We start from the raw sequence: 20,924 nt of genomic DNA on the forward strand, positions 1-20,924 counted from the left end.
CTTTTCAGCTCTGTCTATGGCTTGATACCCACGATTAGCAAAGTCTGGATTGACTCTTCAGGTGCATCTGCGACTTTTGCCTACTCGTCTTGGAACCTCATTAAGTACGAGGTCAGTGTTTCATCTCTTTCCTGATGAATATTGCTCAAATAGCTGAGCGGCATTGTGAATTGTCTCCTCGCTTGGAATTGCTATAGGTACAGTGAGGAGAACTGTTGCCAAGAACTAATTGAGTTTTCCTTGAGCCTTTTGTACCATTTCTTGGCTTCCCCTACCAATGTGACCATGAAGCAGCGACACTTTGCCAAGTCATAGACTTGGTGTAGCTCTATCAGGTCGTTGAAAGAGTCAAGGTGGTCTCTGGGATCTCATTTCCTATCGAACTTGCTTTCTGGCGCCTTGAATCCTTTGGGAAGCGGGGCCTGACAAATGTCCTTTGTGAATAGAGAGCTCACTATCTCTTTTGCCGCATTGTTCTGGCAGGCTCTTAGATCGTCGAGCATTTTTTGCACCCGATCTAAGTCTTCGTCATGGGGATTGCCCTGACTGGCCCTATTCAGCCTTACCTCGAGTAAGTGAGTCTGCAAATCTATTGCTTGTGAGCCCCTTCTATTGTGCATATTGATGCGCGCGGTTGAGTCATGATGGCTAGGCTAGTAGGCCTAGTTAGTAAATTCATGTTTTATACGTGAATTATACAACTTGCCTTTTAATTCGCGTATAAAACTCAAAATTACGTATTTTATCAAGGCTGTCATATAATACGTGAATTATATGCCCAATCTATATAATTCATGAATTATACACGTATTATTGCCGAATTATTGCACGCAAAAAAAAAAAAAAAAAAAAATTAAGTGGAAAGCCAAAACAACATCATTTTGGGTGGGGTATGACTAAAAAATTGTAATATACTATCTAACTATAATTCTTTATGAAATATATGACAAAATCCACTAAATAACTTTTGTAAACATATATACATATAGGTATATAATGTAAAACCCGAAAGTTCTAATTTTAATTCATATAAGTATATACACAAAATAACTGATATACTTTAATAAGTACAAGATAGTCTTGGACAGTGCCACCAAACTCCTTTGCTTCTTGACGTCCCACCCAACCGTAAATCATTTAGTACCTGCAAAACAGTAAAATAATGGAGTGAGCACTAATTGCTCAGTAATTAAACCAAACTGCAAAACTGTTTTTCCTTCGTTACTAATATTCTGACTTTCCTTTTCTCACTTTTTTTTTTTTTTTTCTGATATGCTGCATTCTTTTCTAATATTTTGCATTCTTTTCTGGTATTCTGATTTATTACTTACCAATGTGCAAAAACAATTAATAAAACTGTACATCGTCGAGCACATAAGAAATGCTAAATCATGCAAGTAGCATAATACATATGTAGAATAATAAACTTTTCTGAGAAAAGAATTTTCTTTTCTTTTCTGTTTTTTGTCTCTTATGCTGTATCTCTTTTTTTTCTTTTCCGTATCTCTTTCTTTTCTTTTTTGTTTTTTTTTTTTTTTCTGTTCTAGTTTGCCGATCGGACTAGGTTGAGGCATGGATTTGGAACCTTGGCCATGTGAGTGTATATTGGGTACAGTCCTCATCTACATGCACTACTGACGGACTGTACTAATTCTGTTATGCTATGCTGAGGCCGCTCACTGATGGTGGCGTGCATGTAGGTATTTTCTGCTAGGTACAGTCCTCATCCACATACACTGCTGACAGACTATACAAATTCTGTTCTGCTATGCTGAGGCTGCTCATTGATGGCGGCCTGTATGTGGGAATTTTCTGCATCTCTGTCACTCACGGGTTCCCCATCGCAACAATCTTATAACATAACATGCTGTAGAAAGAGAATAGAAAGAGATACTATACACATTTCTAAATGAATTTGCAAGCTATGGAAATTCTACACTTGCATTCTTTAGTAAATGAGAAAATATACATATTTGCATGTTAACTTTAAAAGAATCTATAAGCCATTTTCTTTCTTTCTTTTCTTATTCTTTACTAACATTTTCTTTAATATTCTCATTTACCAAATCAAGGCTATATATAAATAAATCATATGCATAATATATGCATGATCAAGCCCATTCTGTGATATTCTTTCCAAGTTCACATCCACAAACTTGAAAACTCATTATGACATAATGATATGTCATGACATATTCTACCATTCTCTACTATCACAAATGTCATATCAAAGTGACACTTTAACATGCAATTCTTTTCTAACACTTTCATGTACTATTTAAGAAGTAATAAAGGTTCAAGTAACTAGAACCAAGCACTAAGGGCCATTTATCTCATGGAACTAACATGACCAAGCGATATTCTAAATTTTGGCATAACAATATGCACTCTTGAATATTAACATTTATAATTGTTTAAGCCCAACATAATCTTTCTACTTCAATTCTTGCCTTCTCTAACCATTTCTTCAATAGGGTTTAGCCAGCTCATGCATGCATTTTCTTTTTGGATTTTTATCAAACAATTCATATACACATGCAGCTACTAAGTTGGCTACACTTCCACATCTCTCTAAATCCACCAAAATTTGAGCAAAAACTCATTAATTATAGCCATAAACCTAGCCAATTTCAACACTAATTCTTCCATAATTCCACCAATTCATCACAAACTCAAGCACTACTTCTCATGGCTGGAAATTATACATCATTCAACATAAAAAACAGACAATTCTCACATACAAACATGCAAGAATCATTCTACACAAGTCTTGCTCAAATCAAGGCTAAAATTGGGTTTACTTACCTTGAATGTGTGATATAATCTCCCTTTTGCTAAAAGTCTCTCCCTCTTGGATCTAGATCATATAAAAACCATAAGAATTTAAAACTTTAAAGTTTAATCACACTCTCTTGTGTTAGAATCTTACCTTTGTATACTTTAGGATTGAAAATCTATAAAAATCCAAGCCAAATCCTATGATTTCCCCTTGAAATTTAGTAAAGAAAATTGAGAGAAAATTGGGTGAATATTATAACCATGTATTCCCATTTTGCCCTTGCACTTTATATGAAATTTCATCTATATCCTTTAGTCAATTACCATAATACCCTCATTTTATTATCTTCTTCACATTATTTTGTTTCCTTTCACTTCCCACTTTTTCATCTAATTATGAGTGAAAAGACCATTTCACCCCTAATGAAGTTTTAAGGATTTTTCTTCACATTTGTCTAAAGTAACTTCAAAGAAATCCAACTAAGGGTATTAGGGCATAAATAAAATTACGTACCTTGCTGTGGGTGTTACAAGAATTAAAAGATTTTCTTTTCTCCTTCTCCTCTTCGGTTCTTCCTTAGTTCTCTTCCACAGTTCTTCAAATCATATTTTCTTCAAATCTTCAACAATTCTTCATCTCTTTAACTCTCTTTTCTTCATCTCTTGACTCTTGACTCTTGATCTCTTCTTCTCTTCTCTTTTTAACTCTCTTCTCCAAGGTCCAAGACTTCAACTCTTCAAGCCTCATGGTCACGATACACATTTCTTCTCTTCTCTTTTTAACTCTCTTTGAATCTTGTATGTTGGTGATTTGCTTGTGTTTGTGCTGGTGTGTGAGTAGTAGTAAGGGCTGGTGGATTGATGGATTTGTTATGTTGGTGGATTGATGGATTTGTTTGAAACATGTTCGATGAAATGCTTGTGAGAGTTATATTTGCTATTTGGCATATGTTTTAGCATAATATTCCATTTAGTTTTGTTGTTTTGTATTGTATGGTTTGAAATGAAATGGTTATAACAATTTTTGTTTATACAAGTTTTAAACTTTTAATTTATAAAACTTAAGTATTAGCTTTTTAGAACTGGTTAGGCTATGTATACGATATACCCACTACCCAATAATGTGTAACAAGAAACAATGAAGACAATGAAATGCTATATTGATTTTAACCAAGTGGTCCATGAAAAGTGCTATAACTAGGATTGATATTACCGTATTTTCAAAATGTATTATTGACAATGTGTCGTATTAAACCCGTATATACCCATACTGTATTCTTCTCGTATTTGAATTTCATAGCCGAATTTTTACAAACGTATTTTTCACCATTTGTTGTATCATACCTATAAAATTTTCATACCATTTTTCTGTTGTACCCATATTTACTAACTAAGCTAGTAGGTGCTATCATACTCATCAATGCGTCGCTTGCAACGTTGGTTAAAACCAGAACGTCGATCATTGCCAGATTGGTACACATGACACATCTCGCGGGCTTGTGAGGTCTTAGTCTGCCTTTGGCATGGGTTAAAACTAGCATGCTGATGTTGGGGATATCGTTGAGCATGGCGAATATCCTTCTGGCGACCATTATCTTCATCCTCTCCTATGGGCTGTTTGTTGGGTCGCCTCTTAGGGTTCGTTTGCCTACGGGACTCTCGTTCATGGGCAGAACGTGCCCGATGGTGCTGGGATTGTCGATCGTTCCTTAGTGCTGACGAACCAGATTAGTCACCTGTTAAATTTTGACCTGTTAGGGTAACATCGATAAAGTGCAGTTAGTCAAGGTCTTAAGGGGTTAGCTACTAGTTTCTCAATTTAGCCACATTTTTTGCATTGCCTATGCAACTATTTTTCTGATCATCTCCACCAGTTGGCCATTTTCAGGATTCAACATCCCTGCCCTTTGCTAGTTCGTGGCCTGCTACACTGGCCCGACAATGTCTTGATGCACCTCTTAGTGGCTGGTTTCCATGTTGTCGTGGTTTCTGGTGGTGGTTTTTGATCTTGTACGAACCATTGCAAGCCTTGAGTGATCAGATCACTGGATTGTTTATCGGAAATTCTAAAATTTTGGCAGGAGGCCTCCTTCTAGCGCTAAAATGTTGATACAAGATTTTGCACCAACTAGAGCAATCCGATGGACCTTGACGGAATCGAAACTTATGTGTGCATGATTATAGGTAACCACATGTAATGAATCAAGAACAATTAAGTAAATGGCACAAAGAATTTTTAAAGTGGTTCGACGAGTTAAACTCTTGAGCCTACGTCCACTGTTTTTTGTATTTGCTATGAAAGCTTACAATAATGATCCTGGAATAATTTGCTAACCCCTTTCTCATTGTTGGAGGGGGTTTATATACAGATTTTGTATAAAGGAAAGAGTGAAAATAAAGGGATTACAATTAAGATTGAAATGCAACTCTGATATTCTAGCGGTTGAGCACTGAGATTGCGCCAAAGTTACTGTCGATCTGATCCCTTCCGAGATATCTGGGATCTAAAGTTATCTGTGAGCTGGTTGAACAACTGTAGGTATTGGTCGCGACTAGCTTGTTTTAGGTCGAGCTACATCTCGACGAGCTTATGTTGGGTCAAACAACCGATTGAGTCAAATTGATTCTCTTCGAGCTTGATGGGAAAATCACATACAATACATATAATTCGTAAAGCATGTGACATATTGACATGAAAACCTCAAATCATCCTCTAATGCCAATGTAAGATATAATTCAATATGAGCAATGCTAGTTTTACAAAGACACATACAAAGGGGGCATACAAAGACAAACCCTTGATTTTCATGATTTCTCTCTCTCTCTCTCTCTCTCTCTCTTTCCGTTTTTTCTTTGTTTTTTCTTCTTGATGATGTCACTTTGTAGCCCTTTTTGTATGGGTCTTTGTAAGGATAACATTTTTCATTCAATATAATACAAAATTGTAAAATCATAAATACCTCGTGAAAAGACTTTTCTTTCAAGAATCATAAAGGAAGAGAAACAAAGAAAAAAAATTGTGTAAACTTTGATCAATTTGTTGCTCTGTTTAACCGCATGTAAGATCATACTGAGCAGTGGATATGGAAGTTAATTAACTATTAAGCTGTTACTAAATAATTGTATGTATCATTATTTAATATAACTCTCTTTTATGGGCTCCCTGGGCTGTAAACTCATGAATGTTCTGTCGTTTAACAATAAATATATATATATATATATATATATATTCATTGCCATTTGAAGAGGTAAAATTCTTTCATTTTGCCACCTAATCAAATTGTTTGACATTTGGTTATATTTGATTAGTGTTGATTTAGATTCTTGATATTTGGTTAGATGTTATTAGTCATGATGTGATATAAATTAATGAATTGGATTTGATAGTGTACGTAATTTATTGTAATTGGTGTTTGATGTTGTTTGTTATTAATGATAACGTTATTGATTGTTATGTGAATTTAAAGGGTTGGTGAATACGAAAAGGTTTGATAAGTTTTATTTCGTTACATTGTATTAAATTACTAATAGCACGTATTTGACATCCAATAGTCTAACTAAAACTTCATTAATTTCTGTAAAGACAGACCATTCACATAAATTGTTTTTTTTTTTTTTTTTGACCTTTCCATCTCCGCATCTTAACTAAATGAGAGAGAGACTGAACAAAAAAAAAAAAAAAAAAAAAAAGCCGCTCAGATCTCCGATGAAGATGACGACGACGAAGAGCAATCAGATCCATCTCTGACACTCAATCTCACAATCACAATACTTGCTAGAAATGCAGAAGACGGCACAAGCATGGTTCATTGGAGGTCCGAGCACCGCCAACTCCAACGGCCATTGACAAAAGCCTTCGTCTCTACTGGCCCTCCCATCCCAAGAATAATTGAAGAGAGTTATCTCCAGTCACCAACATTGGCATAAAAAAAGTAAGAATGGATAAATAACACATAAATCGAGGGCTTGCGGATCCTCATACATATATGAAATCAGAAAAATCAAAGTTCACAAAACATGAACAGAGGTCAAAGAAATTCAGATCAGGCTCACGGAACAAGAAAGGTAACAAATCGCAAGCTTTTAATCCAATATAAATATTTTGTTTTTCTACCCCTCATGAGTTTATGTTTTCTTTTTTTCTTAAACTACGGCATATGCAGCCAAGAAGGAGAAGAAAGTTGAGTTTGATAATTCTTCAAACCCCGTTGGTTCCGCTGTTAAGTTTGAAAGCAAGCAGCTACCGCCAAAATAAAAAATATCTACATCAAAATCGGAGAAAACATCTCAATTAAATGTGGTTGGAGAATATATATCAATCGAGGGTTTTCTGGTTCTCTTCCTATTTGTATATTTCTTATCTTTTGGTTTATTAAATATAATAAATAACATGGGTTTGACTTCGGTTTTATGGGAGATTTTTAACAAATCCACCATGGGTGATGTTTTAAGAGAGTTGATAATGTTTATCGCACCTTTGTGGATTGTTGTGATTGTTGGGATATTGGTTGGCTGGGCGTGGAAGCCCAAATGGATCAATCTGGGTTGTAGAGATTTGGTGGATGCTTCACTTTCCAAGGTTTCGAATTCATCTTCTATTGGCTTGGCTTCTATTCCCAGCCTCAACTTTTTGAAGTTTCAGTTCCCCACTTGCATATCCGGGGTTTCTGATGATGGGCTTCAAACGAACAATTTCAACAACCAATCTACCATCAGTTCTGATTCGGGTTCTGGTAATTTAATAATCAATGCTTTTTTTTTTTCTTTAATTCTGATTGCAAGTTTTGGTAATTTAATAATCAATGTTTTTTTTTTCTTTTTTTGGGTAAAAATCTTTGGTCAAGGACGAAGAACAGGCAGGGAGGTTTGTGAAGAAGGAAACAACAATAAGGAAGTGGAAGAGATGAAGATTGAGCCTATTGAAGAGAAGAGCAAACTGAAATTTGATTTTGAAAAGCCAAATCACGATGATGGAATAGATAATGCCTGTAAACCACCAAAACCTGGAGTTCCTAAAGTGGAAAAAACTGGTACTTTGACTATTTTGGTCTTGCCTATTAATATGAGTTGACTTGAATTATGATTCAATAGATTCATTGATGCTATCTTGACATTGTCCAACTGTCAGCTCCCTTTTCATCGAATTCGTTTTCTTCTCTATTCAGTTCTACAAATTCATCATGAGGTTCGCCTTCTCCGCCTCGGTTGTTTTTGGTGTTCTCCTAAGAAAATTATCTAGCCAAAGAGCAAGGAAGATTGATCAATGATTAGTAAAAACGATGAGTTCTTATCGGATTTGGGTATTTTCTCAGTGAAAGAGCAAAAGATGCTAAAGAAGGCAGTGAAGGAGGAAGAAAAGGTTAGTCGAGAGGCAGAAAAGTTCGTGAAATGGGCAAGACAAGCGTCAATGAGAATGAGCGCGCATGACATTGAAGATTGGCTCAGCGATGATTAGAGTGCAAACTAATGAGTATAGTTTAAGGGTTTTGATTTTTGTTTAAATTCATCTTTAATACTGTAAGCTTTTCTGTTTTCTCTTTGATGCTATAAATATATAGTTGCGTTGTAAGGGTGATAATCTTTTCAATATGCTTATATACATTTTGAGAAATATACGGAATTTTTTGTTAATAGAAGTTCCAAAATGGTATAATTTGCTGTATTCGTCTGTTGAAATTGTTTGATGTTTGCTGTTTCCAATTCATTTGTTTGTCTGAATTGGAAAGGATGCAGAATTTTGACAATTGTTATTGAAAGTTATTGTTGTGGTGTGGTTTGGCACTTTGTTTTCAATGAGATTCTTTGTTATAGCTTAAAATTTTGATGACTCAATAAAGAGAATGATCAGTTGATTTTCACTACAACTGACAGAGATGATACTTGTAAAGATGATGCTGAAGAAGCTGGTTGGTGTGAATCTGTGACTATAAAATTTGGACTACTTACCTGCTTAAGAACAAACTGAAATACATGACAGGAGAATTATAAGGATTATGTGAAACCAAAATTTGGAGTAAAGCAATTTTTGTAGTCTTGCCCTGTTTTGATCATTGCAAATTTGCAATCTATTATGGTTTGATCTTTTTATTATATAAACATATTAAATGGGATTCTCCTGAATAATATTTTGTTGTGGAGTTGTCTACGAATTTAAGCTTAATGATGAGACTTAAATTCTATTGTTTTGTATTCTTTTATGTGAAAATTGTAGCATGATGGTTTTGCAAATGCAATGCAAAAGTCAAGAATATTTTGCTGGGATATGTTTAATTTTGGTTTTGGCTTGAATGAATCTTGACCTGCAGTTAAAGTTCATAATATCTTATCTGGGTGAAATGCTTCCCAAATTGTTCTATGAAAAGTGTTGCAACTCCTCTTCTTTGCTTTGAAAATTGAATATATTCCTATCACTAAAATGTTCTTTCTCTAATTAATTTATTTATTTATTTTCTGTCAAAACCACTTTCATAAACAACCCGCACAATGTGCGGGCCTTTCAACTTGTGAGTATATATAAATGTGAAAAAAAAAAATTACTATTATTAATTATTCAATTCAAAATATCAAAAAAAAAAAATCACAATAAAATATTGCTTTTTTAGATAAAATTTAAATATAATTAAAATAAAGTATTACTTATTAATTGAACATTTCCTTAAGCATTACAACAAATATTTGATAATATATAATTTGAAACATAATGTCAAAATCAAATTCATAAGCAAATCCAACGTAGAAATGCACGATCGGTATCCACACAAAGACAAGACGTAATTAGGTTAAAAAAAAATTAATATTATCGAAATCAATATCCACCATAATTAATATTAGCAAATTCGATTCAATGAGTACATATAAATGTGTAATAATGAAAAAAATTACTATTATTAATTCTTTTATTCACTGTATCTACAACAAATATGTCATAATATATTATATCAATCAAAACTATTACCAAGACAATGTATAAAATAAAATACAAATAGCAATAAATCAAAATATCGAAATTTCAAAAAAAAAAAAAAATAGCAAAATCAAATTCATAACCAAATAAACATGATCCAAAAAGATAAACAACATGTCAAAAACCAATTTCAAAAGCAACCATTTAACCATATCCAATATCTCTCTTTTTTGGAAAGATTTTGGTTTTATTATTGAATTGAGTTGCAACTACCGATCATAGTGCATATTATTGGCTTTTACCATATGGATTTATAGTGCCACTGCCATCTGCTTAATCCATATTTTGAAGGTTTCAAAATTTGAAGATATAACACAATGACCATTTTAAGATCAAGGTTAATTATGGAATAAATTATTTGATATTTATAAAATTAAAATTTTTAATGATTTTAATTTAAATAATTTTATTAGTACTTAAATAATAACACTCATGTAAAATATATATTTATTTAAAAAAATTAATAATAAGGATTAAAAGGAGTTTTTTTTTTGGGTCAAAATAAAATATCTATTCCACAACAAACAAGCATGCATAAAATATGACTAATGTTAGAAAGTGCGATCATTGGATGAATTGTGGGCCAAATAGATCCATTCTTATGCAGATTTCTCATAGGGCCCAAGAACCCATCTTTACACCCACCGGAACAATAGCACTTCTATATACGACGTCGTTACCTCAGTAAGACCTTAACCTCTTTGAAGCCACGGTCATATTGGGTGCTTGGCAGCTTGTCGGCTAGGGTTTCTGAGATTTTAGAGAGGAAGTTAAGCCGCGCGACCAACATCAGCAACCATGGTTCTCAAGTACGTCTCTCTCTTTCTTTCATCTATCATTTCTTGTGCTCATTCTGCTTCTCTGCAATTTTCCATTGTAACTTTTATGTAATTTTATTTATATCTGATTCAAGTCATTTACATCCATAACACGATAGAACTGGGATCTCAAAATACTACGTTAAAATCCGCAAAGTATTTTGTTCAGGAAAAAAGAAACTGTTATTTAACTATTTGGAATATCACTAATGTGCCGAGATAATAACATAAAATTTAATTATATGTTATGTGGTTGTTGCTTCTCTTGCAAATTCTAAAATTCTGTTTTACTTATTTGCTGTATCAGGACTGAGCTCTGCCGATTCAGTGGTGCCAAGATATACCCTGGTAAGGGTATCAGATTTGTTCGCTCTGATTCTCAGGTATTTTTGCTATCGGGCTGTTATATTTTATTGTGATTTGTTGACTAATCTTGGAGCAAATTTTTGTAGGCATCCCTCTGGTGATTCTTTTTGCATGTTTCTGTCATGTTGTAGAATTTGATTAAGTGTGCAAATAGCTGATTAATAGATTATGTTAATGGGAAATTTTGTCATATTTATGTTATATGTATAGACCACAAATAGATTATTCAGACAAGTGATGCCCTCTTTGTTATTGATGTAGGTTTTCCTCTTTGCCAACTCAAAATGCAAGAGGTACTTCCACAACCGTTTGAAGCCGTCAAAGCTTACATGGACGGCCATGTACAGGAAACAACATAAGAAGGTACTTTCTTTTCTGGAAATGCCCTTTGTCATATGTACAGGAAAATAAAATTCTCGTAAAATCTTGATCTCCTAATTTATCACTAGTTACACTAGAGTTCAGTTGTTTATATTTTTTATTTGCTATTCATAGGACATTGCTGCTGAGGCCGTGAAGAAGAAGCGCCGATCCACCAAGAAACCGTATTCTAGGTCTATTGTTGGTGCCACCTTGGAAGTTATACAGAAGAAGAGGACTGAGAAGCCAGAAGTCCGAGATGCTGCAAGGGAGGCTGCACTTCGGTATGTGCTTAATGTCCATTTGTGATGTTTTCCCTGGTATGGGTATTGAGAATAAAATTCTTTGTTTTGCTAGCTTTGCAAACTCTGAATATGTTTTATGATTATTAGTGAAATTAAGGAGAGGATCAAGAAGACTAAGGATGAAAAGAAGGCGAAGAAAGCAGAGTTGATGGCTAAGACACAGAAGAGTAAGAGTAGCATGCCTAAGGGGGCTATGCCTAAGGGCCCCAAGCTTGGTGGTGGTGGTGGAAAGCGATGATTTACTTCCTCTCTTCTCTTCTTCCTTAGTAGTATAAACAGTTAAGATTTTGTTTCCTTATTTCATTTATGGATCCATTAATCATTATGGCCAGATCTTTTTATTCTTTTTGTTATGATTTTTGTTGGGAGTTATATTGGTTTACTATTTACTTAAATTGAAGTTTTCTAATGCATCATTTGTTACTTTTTGAGTATATCTTGATGGATGGTGTTTGATATGTTTTGGTCTTCTGATTTATCACATCTGCTAGCTTATAGTTTGACAGTATACAATTTTCCCAGAAATCACTGAATAACGGTTTCTCCCTCAGGTCACCATTTGTTATTTGATTAGCACATTTTACTCTGTTAAATTTAATTGTGAAGCCTTGATGGAAAGGTTACATTAAGTGATAAGAATCAAGTTGTAGAACCGTATGGTTCATGGGGAGGAATGGTATTTTATTAGTGAATTGATTGCATAAGATGATGTATTTAATTTTAATTTTGTGGCATGCGCAATGAGAATTGAGAAGCTTGATTGAGCTTTCACTCAAGGACTTTAGCAACTAAATCAGATTCGTCTGTAAATTCCTGATCTACGACTCCATTGATTCAATTGAACTTCAATAACCACTTCTTTTGCACATCCATTACCCATCAATTTGAAAATTATAAATCCAAATCAACAAACCCACCAATCCTAGTATTTCAAGACATCCTCTTAGCTTCCTCTAATAACAATCAAACAATTCTAAGTAACAACACTATTCTTTAAACAAGAACTTGTTTTTTTGCGTAAAAGGAAGTGTTATTTTTCTGTTTAGCAAGAAGAGATTTTTATTTGAGTAATACTACACATACATCATTTTCATACAACATTTCTCATACAACATTATGTGGCAAGATATGATTAATTAATTTAAAGTTAAAATTAAACTTTCACCCAATCACATCTTGCCACATAATGTTGTATGAGAAATATTGTATGAGAATGATGTATGTATAGTACTATTCTTTTTATTTCTTCTGTAGTCTCAATAAATAGGGTTGTGTAAAAGGAGGAGAATATTATTTGGTGAACTTTTCTTATCAACGGAATTCTTTCTACTCTTATATTACCAACTCCTAATTTTATGAATAAAAATAAAAGAGATATTAAATTGGTGCCAGATGGCAGTAAAAGAGAGAGTAGCTTAGAAGTAAGCAATTTAAACAACAAACTACAACTGCCAACTCATACAATTTGACACCTCCACCTACTACGCGTTTTTATTTAAATTATTTTGATTATGAAATTACCAAAGTAACCCCTCACCTTGAATGGATGCCCTTATTGGGAAATGCCTCTTTCAAGTTTCATCCTCCTCCTCAGAATGTATTTTATTTCCGTGTGGACCAAACTCCTTTTTTTAGATAGATTAACAGAAACACGATTGTTAAGTTTGATCCTCAGTAATACATTAAAAAATTACAAAAAACTAATTAATTAATACAGAGGGGTAAATAAATAATAACACAAGGAGTCTCCTCCCCTTCCATTCCACCGCAAAACCAATAATAATAGTAAAAGAGAAACAAAGTACCAGTTTCAACGGTTAAATCTAGCCTGCACTAGAGAGCAATCTTCCTCTCTCTTTCTGACACAAAACAAACGAAAACTATAAGACAAGAACGTGTTGTTCGGCCATTGAAAACTCCCTTACAAGACACTTCACAATCTCTCTTTCTGCAATCTTTGTACAAATATAAACAACAACCACACCACCGAAGCAAAACCAGAGCTCTTTTGTAACAGCAATGGCAAACGAAGATCTTGAACGGGGAAAACATAGAACCAACGCCTATAATTCTGCTTCTTATTATGTTGACTCCAATGATCATCAATGGACTTCTTGGTTGATCCCCATGTTTGTGTTGGCTAATGTTGCTGTGTTCATTGTAACCATGTATGTCAACAATTGTCCCAAGCATGCGGATGGTTCTTGTGTTGCTAAGTTTCTCCGCAGGCTATCCTTTGAGCCCCTTAAAGAAAATCCTCTCTTTGGTCCTTCTTCTACTACGTGAGTTCTCCTTCTTTCACTAAGTTCTTGATTCTTGGTCTTAGTTTTGCTTTTTTATGTGAATTAATTGGTGTTTTAGATGTGGGTTTGGTTCGGTTTCTTGATAGTTTGGATTTATACATTAATTATGAGTTTCAGATTGCGAGTAAAGTTTATACATGCATATTTTTTTTCTTTGAAAGTAGTCTGAGATTCTAAATTTTGAATATTAGTGTTTTTGGTCTAATTGGTTTATTGTTTTGATTTTGTTTTATGACTGTGATACTGTTTTTTCTTTAGCTTTTGGATTCTTTAGTTTTCCGGTGTTGATCCTAGCGCGAGGTAAGATGTTTAAGTTAAGATCTTGGTTGAAATAGTCCTTTTTCATTTGATTTATTTTCTCTTACAAAATGTTGTTTTTAAGTTTCATGTTCTTATTATCTTTTGATTGGAAAAATATTTTTGTGGAGATTTGGTGGGAGACAAAATAGCTTCATGAGGCGTATTTTTAGGTGCTCTTTTATTTTCATATTGCCAGGCAATTAAAATCTTCTAGTATTAGGAAAATTTTCTTGCCTGAGCTCCTCTAAATCCCTATCTAAATGAAGTAAGGTGGGCTGACATTTTTGGATGATTTATCTTACCCATCAATTATCCATGTGAAGATTGAGCTCTACTATCAAAGATAATGAATTGTTTATATTGCTTCCTGAATACAAGATGATGATTTTCACCAAACTGCTAGCTTTCCCTCTTAGTTTTATGGATTTTCTGGTGAGGCATGAGAGGTTTGTAGACTAGGAGGTCATCCTGTTATCCTGTTATTTATGTGTTTGGTGCATCATTAACTGAGTAGATCAGAGATGTAACTGTATCTAGGTTGCTATATCTCACTAGATGTATCGTTCAGACTTGACATAATATAAATGTAGATTCCTTTGTAGTAATTAGTAATAACCATGCTGCTCTTTGTACTGGAGGGAAATGTTGGGAGACCTTCAACATGGTTCTTTCAATTTGTCGTTTCAATTAATGCAAAATAGTTTCATTTGTCTATTTGAATTGAGTGGCTCAAATGTGGAAGCTTAAGTTACTCTTTCATGCTTTTCAATCTCCCCCACTTCCCTTCCTCACTCAACCATGTTACTTATTCACAACCAAATTCTTAACCAGGAACTATAGTCTCAATTAATTTAATTTGCTTTCTCTCCTTATTTATGCAGATTATTAAAAATGGGAGGCCTGGAGTGGACTAAGGTAGTGCATGGACATCAAGGATGGCGACTAATCACCTGTATCTGGTTACATGCCGGTGTTATTCATTTGCTGGCAAATATGTTGAGCTTGGTCTTCATTGGGATTCGCCTTGAACAGCAGTTTGGATTCTGTATGTCACCTTCTTTCTTGTGGATGAAATTCTAAATTTAGTTGTAAAACTGAAATAAGTAATAATGTGGCTAAGAGGTTGACTTACCTGCCGGCTTACTTGTTCAAGAATGGCTTGACTTGTCCTTGCGTCTTCACTCTTTGCATGGCATTCAGTTTGCATTTGTTGTAAAATTTAAAATTGCATATGTTAGGTCAACTTTCCAGGATAATAAACACAGAAGCTATGACACTGTTTTTTCATTTTTTGCTGGGACTACTATCTCATAACCATTTCTTTGCATTCAAATGCTATAATAACAAAGTGGAAGTATTAATAGCTAAGCTAATAATTATGTTGGTACCTCCTAAATCATGGTGGCTTGGCCCGCCGTGAAAATTTTTGTTCATGGCCTTTTTTTTTTTTTTTTAAATTTATTTTAATATAAAAATGCTTTTTGCAATATTCCTATATTCTAACATTATTTTGGAAATATGACGGCAGTGCGGGTTGGTCTCATCTACTTATTATCAGGATTTGGTGGGAGCATTCTGTCGTCGCTTTTTATTCAACACAATATCTCTGTTGGTGCTTCTGGTGCTTTGTTTGGACTTCTTGGAGCCATGTTATCTGAGCTTCTTACTAATTGGTCAATTTATACTAATAAGGTATGTTAAAACCCTTGGTTTTAGTGGTTAAGTTCTTGAATGTTTTCATTGCGAAGAGAGTTTCCAATTTGTTTACCCTTTAATGAAAAAGCATCAAGCACAAAACGTTTTCTTTTCCTTGTTCATTTTCATATACTGGCACTTAATTAGTTTGAGTCCAAAAGATTTCCGACTAGATATATCTAGGTCTTAACAAAGTAAGGAATTGAAATGAAAATTCCAAATTGGGGAGAAAACAAAATACTTTGCCAATTTGGTATAGTGTTGATTGTTTGGGTGTTGAATACATAACCAACAACTGGGACTCTGGACAGAAAAGTAAACTAAAAAAGTTGTGAGGGTTATTATGACTAATATATCTTGCTTTTCATTTCTTGTAGGCTGCAGCTCTATTGACTCTTGTGGTCATTATCGCCATCAACTTAGCCGTCGGAATTCTTCCTCACGTTGACAATTTTGCACATATTGGAGGTTTCTTATCTGGGTTCCTCCTGGGGTTTGTTTTGTTACTTCGTCCTCAGTTTGGTTGGGCAGAGCGCCAGCATCTTCCTGCTCATGCTCGTGTGAAATCTAGGCATAAGGTTTACCAATATGTTTTCTGGATTGTCGCCTTGGTTTTACTAATTATCGGGTAAGTTCAAACCTTCATTCTTTTTGTACACATACTAGTTAAAGCAAAGATAGTCATTCGGAAAGAAGCTAAGATAAGTTTTATGTCATAAAAATTGCAGATTCACGGTGGGATTGGTGATGCTATTTCGTGGAGAGAATGGAAACGATCGCTGCAGATGGTGCCATTACCTAAGTTGTGTACCTACCTCAAAATGGAACTGTGGGAACTAATGACAGTTTTCCACCTTTCTGTACTTGCATGTTGTTTATCTTTATATTACACTCTGGTTCTTTTGTTCTTTACCTTTTTAATTACATATTCATTTGTTTATTGTTTGGGATGGATGCTCTAACTTGTGTACATGCATAGTTTGTCTCCTTGGACATGAAGTTTAGTTGTATCTGGTTTACACGGGATGTCTTCCCATTGTATGAATGCAAAGAAATTAGAAATTTAAAAATTGATCTATTACATGATATATTTATCTTTTAATCTAACTTTTCTCTTGTTATTTGATATACATATTCTGGTTCTTCTCTATATTGCAAATTTCCAACCCTTTTCTTACGCTTCTTTTGACATTTTAAAAGAAAAAAAAAAAAAACCTTTTTATTGTGGCGTCGCCCGGACTCGAACCGGAGACCTTCAGTGTGTTAGACTGACGTGATAACCAACTACACCACGACACCTGCTTATTTGAAGTTATAATTCTTAGTATAACTATTAAAAACGAGTTATTGAAATGTGGCCCCACCGTCTTCAGAGATTAGAAATCGCAAACGGCACCCATTTTTGAGAAAGTTGCCATATTTTATGACGGGGTGTTTTTTAGCTTTCTAAAAGGGATGTGTCCCTTTTAATTACCAGTCTCTCAGGAGGGTCAATTTCAGCATGATAAAAAGTATGGGGTACTATTTCAGTCTCACATAAACTGTTTTTAAGTGTTAATATTTTAAAAAAAATTATATATCAGAAATTACTAAAAAGAACAATTTATAGAAGAAAACTTTTACAGTGTTTTTAGCGTTTAAAAATTGAAACATAAAATTCTAGTTAGTATATTAAAATAATCCAATGTAGCTTTTCATATTCCTTTCGAATGCCTTAGTTTGGTTTTACGAGTTTTCATACCTTCCAAAATCATAAATTTGTTTAACTTTATTTTTTTTAAAAGTAATTACTTTCTAATTGTTTGATATGTCGTGAGAATTAGGAGAAGGGTAATTTTAAATTAAATTAGATTTTTTCTAATAAATGTTGGAGCTTAGAAAGAGGTCATTCCTTATATCTCTAATTAATCCTACTTTGATAAAATGTTTTTGGAACAAAAAAATCATAATTTTTTTTTCTTTGTTAATACGTGATTTTGACACCAACGACTTGCACATGTAAAATGCTAAGGTATTCTTAAAAATTACACGTGAACTATTATAATCAGATACAACCACTGAATAATAAATGAAAGATATGATTTTTAAACTGGTTCGGATGCTTAAAGCAAATCCTACGTCCACTGTTTCTTTTATATATTAGAGATTACAAGAGGTCGCATATAGCGAACAACGAACAAAGGTACAATAACTAAGTATTCAGAGAGACTATCAAGTCAATCTCTTTCCCATAGGTTATCTTTACTCTGAAAATAAAGATTACAATCAGAATGAGGGTTCAGTATCAGAATCCCGAAAATGAGAGGGGGAGTCCTCTATTTATAGTTGAGGAATTCAAGGTAATGATTACAAATATACAAGTGGGTAGATGTCGTGCAAGTCCTTCATTACCTCTCATTGGCTAATAACTTAGGAAATATCCTCAAAATATCTGGGGCTTGGACATGTGTGCAGTCCTTAGTCACTCATGGACAAAACCTTAATCTGCTAAGTTGGTGATACAAATATTTTTTCTGTCATGGAGCAACGTGGCAACTCCTAGACGGTGCAAAGCCTTCCTGAACTCTGATTACTGCTCTCTGACATAGGCTAACGTTAGGCCTGATTTTTTAAGCATAATAGAAGCTCCCCAGTTCTTAAGGTTCAAAGATTGAATCTTGAGAACTTTATGATTATGCCGCGACCCAACTTGTCTCAAGGAGTGTTTGCCCAAACTAGCAGTTGAGAACAACCACATTGTTACAAATGACATGACTAACTCGATCAATGAACTGAGTTGTAACGCCCCACTTGAGGTACGTAGCTAATGTTTCTTCTTTTGCTCTTATTTGAGTCGGTTTATTAGTATTATTGTTTGGTTGGCCTTTGATTGAGTGGTATGTTGAATACTTGCCTTGAATTGGTTGAAAATAGAAGAAGTTTAGTGTTCCAGGCTTCGCCAGGGCGAAGAAGAATCTTCGCCGCGGCGAAGAGGTGTTGAAGCCCACGGGGAAGCTGCTGGACAGTTTCGCCGTGGCGACGGGCCGACCAAAATGTTTGTTAAGTTTTAGATATTTTCTTCCCTAAGGGCAATTTGACCATTCTACCCCGAATTAGTAGGAAAAGTGGGGAGTAAAATGTAAGGAATTTGCTTGGAGAATATGTTAATATGGGGATGTGTTTGTAATGAATCAAAGGGTATAGATGGAATTCCCAAGGAAGAGTAAGGGCAAAATGGGAATGCTTGTGCATAAATTGTATTAAAAGGAATTAAGTCATTGCAAACCCTTCATTCTTCTTCTCCACCGCCACTCTCCTTTTTACTTCCTCTCAATTTCTCTTTCAATTGTTTAAGGATTTTTAGAGGGCTTTTGGAGTGATTTGGGGTAGAAAATCAATCTAAGGCATCCTAAGGGTAGAGAAAAATCAAGCAAACCAAGAGAAAGGAAGAGCTAGTGAGATCTCTCCATCACAAGGTAAGTAAACCCCAACCCAAGTAGAGATTTGAGAACTTTCTTGAATAGAGAGTTAATAGCAATTATGTGTGTATGTATATACATGTGATATGCTATGTTATTAAGATTTAAATGGAGATAATTATTGCTTTATGGTTGTTCATACACTTCAATTATAAGAAGTGAGATATGGGTTGGGAATGTAGTTTGAGATGGAATTGAAGGATATTGAGAAATCCTTTTTGGCAGCGTTATTCTATGGCAGGATTTATGGCTATGTGAGGGAGTTTTCTCCCATTTTGGATGGTTAGAGAAAGACATAGAATTATTGTTATAGTAGGGTCTTGTTATGCACTTGAGTTGTTTGATGAAATGTCTAATAGAGGTTTGAGTATGAGTAGTGAACCTTAATTCTTGCAACATTGCATGTTGGCATTTCATAAGTGCATTAGTGGAGATGAACCATCCATATGCATTATTTGTGCATTGAGAAGTGACTTAAGAAGAGTAGAAAACTTTCTGTATGCACTTACTTTATGAGTAGAGAACTTTGTGAATGCAACTACTCTACGAATAGAGAGAATGAGAAGTGCTAGAGTAGAGAAAGTTATTAGAAACGGGTTGATGCTTTGTGATCGTCACCCGATAGTTATCAGAAACGGGTTGATGCTTTGTGATCATCACCCGGTAGTCATTAGAAACGGGTTGATGCTTTGTGATCGTCACCCGATAGTTATTAGAAACGGGTTGATGCTTTGTGATCATCACCCAAAAGTCATGAGAAACAGGTAGGTGCTTTGTGGTCTCCACCTGATAGTTATGAAAACCGGGTAGATACTTTGTGATCCCCACTCGGTAGTCACTAAGAGCGGGTTGGTGCTGTGTGAACTCCACCCGACAGTCATGAAGAGTGAGATGGTGTTGTGTGAACGCCATCCGACCGTACCCCCGGTAAGATGAGGCCATAACGTTAGTAGAAAACAATAGAAAGAAAGTGTGAGGAAGGAATTAAGAAAAATAGTTACGGGGATAGACAAATAGAGGGTTTACTTACTGAGCATTATTTTTGTGCTCACCCCGTCATTTTCCTTTGTGGATGCAGGATCTAGGTGATGATGCAGTCGGAGGGGCGTCGGCAAGCGAGGAGCAATAGCTACACTATTTCCCCTGTTTTTGTTTTTTGTAAACGGCATTTTGTAAAATAATACTCTTTGTGTAAAAAAGACTTATTACATATAATAGAAAGAAAAGTTTTGGGCCCATTTTCTATTATTATTATGCAAGCATTTTACTAGTTCACAGCAGTTGTTACATGAGTGTAGATCGTGACATGGGTCTCGAGAACTACACAAGAGCAATAGACATCCCTAAGGCGAGAACAGCCAATGAGGGAAGCTCACAACTACTGGGCACCTCGACGGGTCCCGGAAAGGTGATACATTCAACAGTTTCGAAGGACAAAATCCAAAGAGCAATTGACCAATACGCGATCAACGTAAACGTGTTCCAACATAGGTCGCACATTGCTCAGGATCCTCTTGAGGTATTGGTTACGATCTTGAAAGCGATCTTTAAATGTGAAGTGAGGATACCCCTTCACC

General features: G+C 34.7%; 3 protein-coding genes and 1 non-coding gene across 5 annotated transcripts; 3 read left to right on the forward strand and 1 right to left on the reverse strand.

The window, feature by feature from the left end:
* The first annotated feature begins 6,406 nt into the window (after nucleotides 1-6,406).
* Nucleotides 6,407-8,393, forward strand: LOC116109666. Of its 2 annotated transcripts, none has more exons than XM_031395887.1 (4): nucleotides 6,407-6,843; nucleotides 6,942-7,511; nucleotides 7,608-7,808; nucleotides 7,907-8,393. In XM_031395887.1, exons 2-4 carry the CDS (start codon nucleotides 7,169-7,171, stop codon nucleotides 7,960-7,962), a joined length of 600 nt encoding a protein of 199 aa, XP_031251747.1. In that variant the 5' UTR covers nucleotides 6,407-6,843; nucleotides 6,942-7,168; the 3' UTR covers nucleotides 7,963-8,393. The 2 variants fall into 2 exon arrangements, with proteins under 2 accessions (XP_031251747.1, XP_031251746.1); XM_031395886.1 differs by having other exon boundaries at nucleotides 6,410-6,843; nucleotides 7,944-8,393.
* A 2,039-nt stretch (nucleotides 8,394-10,432) lies between these two features.
* Nucleotides 10,433-11,986, forward strand: LOC116109673 (60S ribosomal protein L24). Its single transcript, XM_031395896.1, has 5 exons — nucleotides 10,433-10,551; nucleotides 10,868-10,943; nucleotides 11,188-11,289; nucleotides 11,422-11,570; nucleotides 11,679-11,986. The coding sequence occupies exons 1-5, from the start codon at nucleotides 10,541-10,543 to the stop codon at nucleotides 11,827-11,829; spliced, it is 489 nt and encodes a 162-aa protein (XP_031251756.1). The 5' UTR covers nucleotides 10,433-10,540; the 3' UTR covers nucleotides 11,830-11,986.
* Nucleotides 11,987-13,450: 1,464 nt separating this feature from the next.
* LOC116109686 (RHOMBOID-like protein 2) lies at nucleotides 13,451-16,959 on the forward strand. Its single transcript, XM_031395914.1, has 5 exons — nucleotides 13,451-13,873; nucleotides 15,076-15,239; nucleotides 15,723-15,886; nucleotides 16,267-16,517; nucleotides 16,618-16,959. Exons 1-5 carry the CDS (start codon nucleotides 13,611-13,613, stop codon nucleotides 16,727-16,729), a joined length of 954 nt encoding a protein of 317 aa, XP_031251774.1. The 5' UTR covers nucleotides 13,451-13,610; the 3' UTR covers nucleotides 16,730-16,959.
* A 155-nt stretch (nucleotides 16,960-17,114) lies between these two features.
* TRNAV-AAC lies at nucleotides 17,115-17,188 on the reverse strand. The gene has a single exon. It is a non-coding gene; the product is annotated as a tRNA-Val (tRNA).
* Nucleotides 17,189-20,924: the final 3,736 nt, after the last annotated feature.

Source organism: Pistacia vera, unplaced genomic scaffold, assembly GCF_008641045.1.
Source record: "Pistacia vera cultivar Batoury unplaced genomic scaffold, PisVer_v2 Contig587, whole genome shotgun sequence".
In the NCBI taxonomy this organism is placed as follows: domain Eukaryota; kingdom Viridiplantae; phylum Streptophyta; class Magnoliopsida; order Sapindales; family Anacardiaceae; genus Pistacia; species Pistacia vera.